Source organism: Alternaria arborescens (assembly GCF_004154835.1).
Source record: "Alternaria arborescens strain FERA 675 chromosome Unknown contig_10, whole genome shotgun sequence".
In the NCBI taxonomy this organism is placed as follows: domain Eukaryota; kingdom Fungi; phylum Ascomycota; class Dothideomycetes; order Pleosporales; family Pleosporaceae; genus Alternaria; species Alternaria arborescens.
This window is the reverse complement of record NW_021167865.1, coordinates 33,026-44,592: the sequence shown is the minus strand read 5'-3', so window position 1 is coordinate 44,592 and position 11,567 is coordinate 33,026. Positions and strand designations below refer to the sequence as shown.

At 50.9% G+C, this 11,567-nt stretch overlaps 4 protein-coding genes across 4 annotated transcripts; 2 read left to right on the top strand and 2 right to left on the bottom strand.

Moving 5' to 3' along the window:
- Nucleotides 1–175: 175 nt before the first annotated feature.
- On the bottom strand, nucleotides 176–1,006 carry AA0111_g5050 (hypothetical protein; the record flags this gene model as incomplete). Its single annotated transcript, XM_028651120.1, has 2 exons — nucleotides 176–854; nucleotides 900–1,006. 2 exons carry the CDS (start codon nucleotides 1,004–1,006, stop codon nucleotides 176–178), a joined length of 786 nt encoding a protein of 261 aa, XP_028507042.1.
- Nucleotides 1,007–5,573: 4,567 nt separating this feature from the next.
- Nucleotides 5,574–6,557, top strand: AA0111_g5049 (hypothetical protein; the record flags this gene model as incomplete). The annotated part of the gene is made up of 1 exon (XM_028651118.1): nucleotides 5,574–6,557. The coding sequence occupies one exon, from the start codon at nucleotides 5,574–5,576 to the stop codon at nucleotides 6,555–6,557; it is 984 nt and encodes a 327-aa protein (XP_028507227.1).
- A 1,507-nt stretch (nucleotides 6,558–8,064) lies between these two features.
- Nucleotides 8,065–8,264, top strand: AA0111_g5048 (hypothetical protein; the record flags this gene model as incomplete). Its single annotated transcript, XM_028651117.1, has 2 exons — nucleotides 8,065–8,117; nucleotides 8,201–8,264. 2 exons carry the CDS (start codon nucleotides 8,065–8,067, stop codon nucleotides 8,262–8,264), a joined length of 117 nt encoding a protein of 38 aa, XP_028507228.1.
- Nucleotides 8,265–8,779: 515 nt separating this feature from the next.
- AA0111_g5047 (hypothetical protein) lies at nucleotides 8,780–9,904 on the bottom strand (the record flags this gene model as incomplete). Its single annotated transcript, XM_028651116.1, has 4 exons — nucleotides 8,780–9,087; nucleotides 9,140–9,361; nucleotides 9,423–9,794; nucleotides 9,844–9,904. The coding sequence occupies 4 exons, from the start codon at nucleotides 9,902–9,904 to the stop codon at nucleotides 8,780–8,782; spliced, it is 963 nt and encodes a 320-aa protein (XP_028507235.1).
- Nucleotides 9,905–11,567: the final 1,663 nt, after the last annotated feature.

The following is an 11,567-nucleotide window of genomic DNA, read 5'->3' as shown; positions in this document are numbered from 1 at the left end:
ACTCCATTCGAAAAAGTGGAGATTATACACGGTATACCTAAAGAAGTCTTTGGACGACAGATTTAACACCCACAAGCACGACCGCTATGGTCTGCCCAACCAACTCCCGCGCTGATGCAAAGCTTCTGTTCTTTAAAAGTCAAAGAAAAAGAGTCTCTCCTCTTCATGCTCTCTGTTATATCGTTGCCAAACGTATGCGCAATCCGCTTTCTCTCAAGATCTCGACCACACTCTCTATTTTGAGCATGAACTGCGCAGATTCTTTCGAGAAGCGCTCATAGTCCCCATCACTCAAGGATCCTTGGGCTAGATCAACCTCGATCACGACTTCAGTCCTAGCTGTCTTGATGATAGCGAGGGTCTCGATGGTCTTACGACACATCTGTTCTTCAAAGAGACGCTTGTCTGGCAATAGGAAGGCAAAAGTTAGAGGCTGTATCTGTATGTGTAAACGTCTTGCATAGTGCGCCGGAATCATCCCCAGCCCAAAACCATCCGTTTCAAGGAACGGTTTGAGGAGGCAGAGCTCGTGATGTGCAAACTTGAATGTACGTGTCCAATAGTAGCATTCGAGCAACTCTCTAGCCACGTCTCCACCTAATCCTTCTGCGCTCAGGTATTTGGCGGTGTGGTCTTCGACCCATTGGTAAGAGTGCTGGCCGCAAGGTTGTCGGACGAGGTGCGTGAAGCGTCGGTTGTTTCCAATTGCTGTGCGTCTGACAATGACTTCGTTGTCGTAAGATCCTTCAACGCAGTATGCATACACACGGTTACGAATCTCGCGTGGTAGATGTGTGTAGATGTCTGAAGCTATCTCTTCGACTCGAGGTACAGGAGGTCTATGTCTGTCGTTCCTGGCAGGTCAGCCATGTTCATGTTCTCCTGTATCTGCCACTTACTGCTTCCTAGGTCGGTCCACCAAAAGTTCTATATTCCATACAGCACTCTGCTGTCGCATCATCTCAAATCCGAATAATACGTCGCTATATTGACGCAAGTCGATCATCTCTCCTTGTGGTCGACTGCGCTATCGCATTTAATGTTAGAGAAGCATTAGGCGTTGTGGTCCTTACCATATATACCCTGTGGTCAAACAGCGGTGTCTTGTTCAAAAGTCGGACTCACCGCGCAAATGCACACTGGTAACCACGTGAGAGCTAACCTGCAACGATGCTTTTCGCGAATGGTTTCGCGGTACATTGTCCACTAGTTTCGCCGCCACACGAAGTAATCCGGATTAGGAAAGCATTGCGCATGGCACGGATCCTGTAGGAAGCGGGTAACAACAACAGATGCTTCAAAGTGTAACGTCTAACAGCATAAGCCCGAAAGCAACGCCGCAGTCGCCGATATTAGATAGCCCGAATTGAGGCCTAGATGATGGCCTTGAAACCGACTTCGCCGAACGCATCTGCGGCAGCCTCGAAAGAACCTCTGCTGCGTAAGACTTTCCAATGTTAGTAGTATATGGTAAGCATCTAACCTACGTCCAAGATTTATCGGTCTATATGCGCACACATCTCAATAGCTCGTTTTCGTCTATTCAGCTAGGTTGGTCATGTGAGTAGAATAGGGTCACGTGCACTAGCTTCCGTGGAAGACAAAAAGCATAACTAACCCATCCTTCGGTAATCCTAAGATCGGAAACCTGCACAAGTGCGAGCTCAGTCTAATAAAAGTAAGCCACCCTTCCGATAACTTACCTAGATTGTCCATCCACTACGGTCCGGACCGTGGGTCGATAGGACCCCACATGCGGCACAACACGCTCAACAATAACGGTGAGGCTGCACCGAAGCACAATGACGGCAGACATATGTGCTCAACGTAATGCTCTGATTTCGCGGAGAGTCTGCATCAGCGAAGTTCGATGTTGTCTGACATACGTTGACCGTGCCACATAAGACATCGCCGCTTACATACGCCCCGAATCGCAAATCGCTCACACCGTAAGCAGCACTCAGACCCATCGTTAATCGATCGCAGAGGTAAACCTAAGTTCGACCCATCCACACCTTAGCATTGCAGTTCATGATTGGTTAGGAGCGGGTCCCGTCCTTTTGCACGGCACGTTGCGATCTTTCTCCACCAACCTCTATCATAGCAACAAGGGTAAATGCAACGAAGATCTTCTCTATCCACCGGAGCTGTACCAAGATCTTACTGAGGTTCTCTTACGCCATCATCAAGATCGAAGCTGGGCGTCTTACCCAGTAATCCCGCTACACCCACACTTGCTCGGGAACATCCTTTTCGCTTAGAGCCAAAATCCTTCTGCCACTCGAGTATTCCCGCATCTCCACTACATCATATTGCTATTTGTCACACATTACCCAGCTTTGCGCGTCTGGGCTATCCTCTCTATGTCAAAGGAGTCCTAGACAACGCCCAGAACCGCGGACTCCACACCAAAAGACGATGGGTCCTTGTGAAGATCCTACAGTCTAGTCGGCGAACTCAGTGCCTTCGTTGACTGCCTAATCAGCTGTTTAAGATTTCGGTCCGAGAATACTCGAGCCTAGCATATCTCCATGTTCGACATGTCAGTCACGTAACCATCTGTTGCCGGAGGATCCGGTGGCCCCCAGGTGGTATGATCCTCTAGCGCTTGTATGTTTAGCGTCGCCATAGGACTAGTGTTGCAGCGTTTACACGAGTCCGAAGCATCTGAGCTAACAGAATGCTGACATATTTAGTAGTCCACGGTTATTGGGGTTCGCTATCTCAGCAATCCATTGGCAGACGATCAACATGGCTGCCAATACTATTGGATTGGCTTCCCAGAACCAACAGAGTGAGTGACCACGAAGGTAATGGACTCAGCGATTCCCTAGCGATTATAGTAAGCGCCGGTGCATCGTGCATATTTACCCACATCTTGATCACAAGGTGGCTCAAACGACACACTAGGGGGTTGCCCAGGCCTTTCAAGCTCCACGGATCAAAGGCCGTTGAACTGTTCTGGATCTTGTTGGCGTCGACCTTTAGTGAGAGCAGCCACCGTTGAGAAATATTCGTTACAACGCAGATATCTATCTTTAAGCATGACATCTGCATGCTAAGCAACGTCACAATATTCCGAGACACGATCAAAAAAGGGCTCAACCGGTATCGCCCCGTCAGCGGCACGTTGCCATCGGTTGACGAATGGCTGTTCTGTCTTTACAAGAACGGAAGTCTCTTGGACCGAAAGCACTAGTTGAACCTGTCGGTAGTATACCAAGTCCTTGTGGCTACAGCTCATGTACGTCTATCTAGCGATATCACGCCAATATCGTTTCCAATTCGCCAGGAGTGTTCTTTCAACCCTCGCTAAGGACAACAACGATACTCAATAGACGGATATGCCGCTTTCGGGGCGCGGATTACCCGCTGTACAAGCAATGCCGTAACATATTCAGTCTTTGGCCGGAACTGTTGACGACGAAACTATGTGTGGCGGAAGAGGGGCTGGTTCTGAAAGGATTGATTGGGGCGGAAAACTGAAAGGTCTCGATTGTTATGGGGTGATGGGGCGAACATACGGAAGACAAGAGTTAATGAACCATAAAGAACTTCATATCCCCCTATTAGTGTTGGTCACAAAGAAAAGACCTCTTACTCTGATCACCTGGGCAGGTATGCAAAGCTACTAGCATTGTATAGAGAAACCGGATATCACAAGCTTACATTACACTGGCTTGTCTCAGCTGTTGCCAATCGAGAGAAGACATGTCTTTTGAAAAGGGTGTTGCATGCAACAACAGGACGAGAGCTGTGTATATTACTGGCTTGGGTCATGAGTACCCGTCCCACTCAATCAAGCAGGAGCACTTCATGCAACTGTTAGAGAAATTGCACCCCGACGAAGTAAATTCGCCAATGTTAGTACTCATTACCCTGACGTATGACACTTTTCTCTCCTCTTCTAACATGGCAAAAGTATCCAAAAACTCGGGCGATTCAATGATAGATCAAGAATCCTCTCTCGCCCAACTACCATCGACTTCAATAGATGTACCAGAGAAGACGCCATGCCTCCAGAAATCGATTGGACCTCTCGCATATTTCGCACTTCAGGGGTACGGCTTGCTACCTCTGCGTGCAAGAAGGCTATGCAAGAAGCTCAACTTGGACCTCGCGATATAACGCATACTGTGGCAGTAACCTGCACTGATCAGAACAATCCAGGATACGATCACTTTGTATGTCAAGAGCTTGGGCTTCGGTCAAGTGTGCAAAGGTCGTTACTCCATGGTGTTGGCTGTGCGGGTGGTTTATCGGCGCTTCGTACAGCTGCTGACATTGCCGCCGCGGCATCACTTAGAGGTCGGCCTGCACGCATTTTGGTAATGGCATGTGAGTTGTGCAGTCTCTTTCTTCAAGCAGAGCTGCAAGCCACCCTGCAAGACGGAGAACTACACATAGGTCCAGCACTATTCTCAGATGGCGCTGCGGCGCTGGTGGTATGCAACTATCTTGCATTAGAGGAGAAGCAAACACCGGTGTTCGAGTTGTTAGAGTGGGGTAGCATGGTAGTGCCCGATACTTCCGGACATATGTCTTACGTCATAAAGAAGAATGGTGCGTCTCCGCTTCCCTCTGTTTCGTATACTCTTTATTGCAGATTATTACTGACACTGTAGCAGGCATGATAGCCACCATCAGCAAATTCGTTCCAGAAGCGGCCATCAAGGCCATCATACCCATGTTCAGACATCTTCGCGCCGCCATCGATATTACCCACAAGGCCGCATCGTTGGTCCGCAGTCAGGCTTCAAGCTTCGATTGGGCAATACATCCAGGCGGCGCGTCCATTCTACAAGGGGCCAAGCAAGCCCTGTGTCTCACTGATGACCACATTCGAGCCTCACTCGACGTCTACCAACATCATGGCAACTCATCAAGTCCAACCGTTCTTATCGTGCTAGATAAACTCCGTATGATGGGAGAAGGCAGAGAGAAGGTAGTCGCCACCAGCTTCGGACCCGGGCTTATAATCGAGATGTGCATAATGAGGCGGTGTCGTCATATTTCTGTGCCGCCTCCATTCAAGATCGACAAGCATACCTCTTGGTATGCCTCATGGCTTTCTCTACGAGCGTGCTTGCCGAAAAGAGGGTCAAGAAGGCGGCAGCCGAACGTAAACGAAGTTGTGGTGAAGAAGACGAGGGGGTATGCTCCGATTTTATGGTAGGGAGTAGCAATGCGACTTTTTGTTGTAGTTTTGGTACATACAAGATATATTGAGAGGATTTCAGTATATCAATTGCAGGGTACATGGGACTGTATGTAATTGTCGTCTGAGGCATGCCAAAAGAGACCCTTCGTGATTGTTCTTCCACGTAAAACCACATTCCGAGGCTGCCTATTTAGCATATCATTTGGAGAGTGTGGTCGGTCTCAAGAAATGTCGTGACTAGCACAACGCCGCATTACTATGGTTGCTGTTCGAGTGTACGGTAAAGAGCCGCCCACGGGCCATAAATTAGAGTGGGTCCGATCATGACGTCAACGCGTCTAATCTCCAAACCACGCGACTTGACATATCACGCGTCCTTCATGAACCTGAAGACACAACCTGCAATCCGAATATGGCACGAACACGCTCAAGCAAGTTACACGCTGAGCAAGCTGAAGCACCACCGGCCGTCCAAGGCAACGACATCACCGAAGCCGGTGAGAGGCTGGCAACGCCACCTTCTGCATCGTTTAAGAACAAACTAAAGAAATACCAATACACAGAGACACGGACAATGCAGGATGCTCCACCGTTATCTGCATCGCCGACAAAATCCAGAAAGCGAAGTAGGACGACCGCAACGGCAGCTGTCAAAAGCTGTCCCGAATCGTCCGCAAGACCAAAAAAGAAGCGAATGCCTAGCAGATATGCCGACCCATCCAAATACGCACATCTATCGCCACTGGTCGACATACTTCAGCCCAATCTGATATGTGTCTTCGTTGGCACGAATCCAGGCGTTCAGACCGCCGCCGCCGGACACGCATATGCGCATCCTTCCAACCTATTTTGGAAGCTCCTCCACTCTTCAGGGCTTACCGACCGTCGACTGAAGCCTGAAGAAGACCGGAGTCTCCCTGATCTGTATTGTATGGGCAACACTAATATCGTCGAGAGACCATCCAAAGACGCTGCTGAGCTTTCGAAAGAGGAAACAGCAGCAGGTACCGCGAACCTCGATGCCAAGTTCCTAAAATACAAACCAGAAGCTGTATGTATAGTAGGGAAGGGTATCTGGGAAGCGATATGGAGGTATCGCTATGGTAAAAACCTTGGCAAGAAAGATTTCAAGTACGGATGGCAGGATGAAGAACACAATATGGGCAAAAGCAGGGATGACAAGGAAGAGCGAGATACCAACGGGAATGTATGGAAGGGGTCCAGGGTATTTGTTACCACGAGTACAAGTGGACTAGCGGCGAGTCTAAAGCCGGCCGAGAAAGAAGCTATCTGGAAGCCCTTTGGGGAATGGGTGCAGAAGCGAAGGGCTGAACGGAACTTTGTACCTCGGCCTTTGGAGGCCCAGGAGGCTAGTGACGAGACGCTAGAAACTTGAGCGCTGTCAGTTACGGAAACTGCCGCCACATGTCGCTGAAAGACTCAACAGTTGAACAGCTCTACGATACAAACAAGCAAAAGATCACGGCCAAGCCTTCTGTCCTCCCTCACCATATCAGAGCAATGAGTAAATAGACTTCTCCGCCGTCTTATTTACGAACCTTGAGAGTCACGACTTGTTTCGCTGTTCAAAGTCACAACCTACCAGATGAACCAACCCATGACTTTGGTACTGACAACCCCGGGGTCCCATTGCTTGTATCGAGACTGCGCCTCAGCCGCGCCACAAGAAGACGACAGATTGTCTCGTTGGTTATTTTCGAGATCCTTTTTACGCCAAGCCGGCTCTCTTCCAGAGTAACAAACTTCGGTTTTCGGACCGCAGACTCTCCACTTGGTAACCGACGGCGTATTGACTTGGCGCCGGACGCATCCGCGCCGTTCAAGGTCCGCCGTACGTACGCCGCCGCGGATTTCGGATCTCTTGGCGGTAAAATCCTCGCATGTCATACCTCACGAGTAGCACTCTGACAGCAGCTGCTCAAGCGGCATGACGTTGTCAGAATACTAATCTCGTTGTTGTTATCCCAGAAGCCAAATCGACTGCATCCCCATGATTTGACTGAGCCACCATGACTGGACCGTCTAGTATTGCCTGCTGAAAAAGTGGCGCCACAACTAAACTATATCGAGAACTAGCGCGCGGAAAACACGGCAAGTTTGTATTGCAACTGCACCTCACATCGCAGCGTGCGTTTCCTAAAACGGATTCCAGAACCCGCTCTCTTTCAAAGGAGGTGGGTGAGAGGGGCTTCAGAGAGACTGTGTACAATACTTCTGCTCCACGTCCATCACATTTGTGAGCAGACTTGCCAGTAACACCACACGACACATCAACGCATTGCAAATCACACCGTCCACACCTGCACATGCATATTACCACGCAATCAAGTCATGCACCTCAGATACCAAGACTTTGCATACGCGTATGACAAGGGTCCTGCGCCTACCGTTACAGTAGTGGCTTGCTCGACCCCACCTGTGCCATAGCAAGCCCGAGCGAATGCCACAGTTACGCGCCATTGCTGCCACACCTGTGGCGCCGAGCAAAGCTCATCCGCAGTATCTAGGTGTATGAGCTCTATTCGGGCATCTACGCGGTCAATTGAAATGAGCACGTTGGTTCGTGCATAGCCTTTCCGCCCTTTACGTTGCAGATCCGCTGTTGCCGTTTGCCGAAAGCAACAGCCAGCGCGTCGAGGCCTGTAATCTTAAAAACACGAGTTCATCCCCCAAGATTCTAACATCACTGTGCCACATCCCTCTGCCACACTTCCTCTGCCACAGAGCACACTTCATATTCTGCCACACCACAAGCCTCACCAAGACCCGCGATACGCTTAGACGCTTCACCAGCCACGAACCCGCATCTCTATTCCAACGTCAAGTCGACAACACCACAACAGCAAGTATGAGCTACCCGGCGCCTCAACAACCTGGTTACTATGGCCCGCCACCGCAGCAGGGCTATGGACAGTACCCTCCTCCCCAACAACAGGTAAGTCTTATGAAATATGCATGCTCCTGCCTGAGTCAAGTTTGCGCAAGTTGAGGGTGTGGCTGACGGTGTATTTGGCACAGATGTACTACCAACAAGGTCCGCCTCCGCCTCAAGAGGAACCAAAGAAAGACAGAGGATGCTTGACTGCTTGCCTTGCGACTTTGTGCTGCTGCTGGCTCTGTGGTGAGACATGCGAATGCTGCCTCGATTGTCTAGACTGCTGCGACTGCTGCTAGTCCGCCTCTCCAAGTATGCGACAACGATAACGGCGGTTCATTGGGGAAGGAGTCTGGAAAACGAGACGATCACACGCTCACTACATTTCCTTGATGTAAGGGCGCGTATATCCACCGGGCTTCGATGATGGGCACACCAGGGGGAGGACTTGATTTAATGGCTTTGGTTTGTCACTGCAGTGGCAATGGAGTTAAGTGGTATTGCTCTTAGTGTTTGTTGATACAAATCTGAAATTCACTTCTATCTCATTATGCTCCCCTTTCCATCTTCGAGTGAGAGAATCACAAGTTGGCTGAAGCTATGTTGACAATAACCCATGTTTCATGACTAGTGTTAGGAAATACCTGCCGTTACGCTCGTGAACACATACTTCGATACCGACCGATCCAAACGAAACGACCAGCCAACCAAAACCGCCGCGGTTAGTCCTCGTAGTTCTCTTCAAGTTCTTCTTGATAAGCCTCCTGCGCTTCGATGAGTTCCTGGCGCTTCTCCTCCATAGACTCCCGATCGCTACTTGAGATGGAGGAACCGTCCTCGTCATGGGTTGGGACTGGGGGAGGTTCTTCAAAGGCCGGGTGGTTCTCATAAGGATCCGATGGAGGAGGAGCACCATAAGCAGGATCCGCTCCGTAACCAGGGTCAGCGCCGTAGCCACCTGCAGCCGCAGCAGGAGCCGCAGGTGGAGGAGCATACGACTGTTGCTTGCTCTCATCGTCGCTGTCGTCAGCTGGGAAATGTTAGTGGCAGAATTTTGTATGAAAGCTGTAGGGGAAACAAACCGAGTTGATGGCCAATAAAGGCACCGGCTGCAATACCGCCGACACCAGCGGCAGCGAGCATGGCAGTAGAGTGGCCGCTCTTCTTCTTTTCGGCCTCGTTGGTGGCTGCTCCAGATGGCGTGTAGTCGTGTCCCTGGTGGCCATGGGTGTTTCCGAAAAGGCCACGTTCATCGTGACCACCGGGTGGCATGTAAGGTGCGCCTGCGGGAGGAGGAGCATATGCTAGATCCAGGTGTACAAAGTCAGTTCATGTCTCACATGCAGCTCGTTCGGGGACACTTACGGCCAGGTGGCAGATGCGAAGGAGGATCCCACTGTGTGCGACCAGTGGCTTGTTCAATGTAGAACCAGCGCTGGCTGTTCTGGTCCCATTGCTGTGTCCAGCCTGGCGGCATTGGTGGAGGCGCTCCGTAAGGCGCAGGTGGGCCTACGGGCGTAGGAGGGCCACCATATGGTTGTTGTTGCCCATAGCCTTGAGGTGGGTAACCTTGTCCTTGGGGTGGGTACCCTTGAGGAGGACCCTGAGGCGGATAACCATGGCCCTGGGGCGGGTAACCTTGATCTTGGGGTGGGCCGCCGTGTCCACTTTGTCCGTAGTAGCCATCAGAGAGTGCGCGGTCACCAGGACCAGCACCGCCTGGAGCGCCATGAGAATCTACTGAGATTAGTGTTGTGCTTTACATTGATACAGCAGATACACATGCCGGCTGGCTTCTTATCGTCATCATCCATGAGCTCCTTCATCTTCTTCTTGAGGAAATCCATGATTTTGACTTGTTATCTAGCAAACGTAGCGCTGGTCTGTAGCAATACAAAGAGACGTCGTGCGGGGTAGTAGGAGGTACTGAGAAATGAGAAACTTTAAAGCTTTTGATATGCGCGGGGTGCAAGTGGCTTTAAAGCAAACGGATCCTGTGCACAGTCCGTTGCCAGCGGGGCATCTCAGGACGCCCCCGGAGCGCACTGCCCCAGTTGTCTTTGAGCAAATCGCTCACGCTGTACATGCTTGGCATGATGCAGAGGGGAAGGAGCATGGCTTCGAGTGGAGGGGCATGTCAAAGCTGACCACTCCACTGGCAGGCGGGTGGTAAAAGTGGGGTGATAAAACGGCCTGATACGTCTGGCGGCTCGCCGGAGCTCCATTGTTTGTAAAGGCTCCATTAGTGAAGCTTGGCGTGGATATATGAAGCTTTCTTCGCTGCGCGTTCAGTGTTATGTCAGGGTGTATGCTGTTGGCATTCCGCGACGGCAAGTTACGCAAAACTTGCAGTCGATTTTATATTCTTAATCTTTGATGGGTCCAATGTTCGACTCAGCTCCGGCAGAGTATAAAGGGTCTGCTTCATTCGGGGATCCTCGTATCATAATCGATGAGCTGGTGAGTGGTAACATGTGGTTGGTGACTGAGGCTTAGCGGATCGCATGCGCCATTTATTGTGGCACTTCTGCCACCGTGGCTAGATTATGAGGCGCACCACGATAGCCGCGAACACCAGATTTCGCATGCCGCGTGATGTCAGTAGGGAACACGAGGGGCTTGCACATGTTGCACCGCTGTACCGTTACACCACCGTATCGTTGCATCGCTGCATACATACGTAGAATTGTTGTAGTAGGCGCGGCCGGCAATGAAGTTGAAGGTCTTCCTAAGTCAGTAGGATATCCCTTCCGTGACAAATTTGGCAATTGCGAGAGAAGTGCTGATAATAATATGAAGATGTCCGGGCAGCCCGTACAAGGGCACAGGTTGAGTTTCCAATGCCGGGGTTCTGGTTCGAATGGTCTTCTCTTAACCTGGTACAGTGTGCGTGTATTCACGGGTTCCAGGGTGGACTGGCAGGTGTCGCGCAGTCGTGACTCGCGACCTTGAACACCTCATCGGGCCGGAGGCGGAACGGTACGCACACGTGGGCATTACGCAATTCATCAAGTAACAAGGCGACCCTGGGCCAAAAGCCGCCGAGGATTAGCCATAGACTGCGCTTGCACGACTGTTTGGTGTTTTGCGTCTGGCAGTCAGACGACTGGATGGCGAAGAAGAGGACGAGACGCTTGGCATTGTTTTTGTGTATCGCGGATGGGAAAGAGCCTCCCGAGGTTGGGGAAAGAGCCACCGGCACGCCGGTCTAAATTTGAGCCGGACAAGAAGGCGGGACAGGAGCATCAATGAGACGTTTGGCTAGGCGTGAATAGTAAACAACTAGACGCAAAGCATCAGGAGAGTCCGAAAGTGATTGCAAGTTAGGTTGCGTTGGGACGAATGGGAGGACGGGTGGATTGATGGGGTCTGTGTTGCATGGTCTGAGCCTTGGGTTCTAGAACCAGATCCATGACGTCGTCTCCATCAGAGGGTGACTCGAGGACCGCCAACGATACCCAGCGGAAATTACGCCAGTCGCGAATGGCATGAATGGACATTCGAAGAATG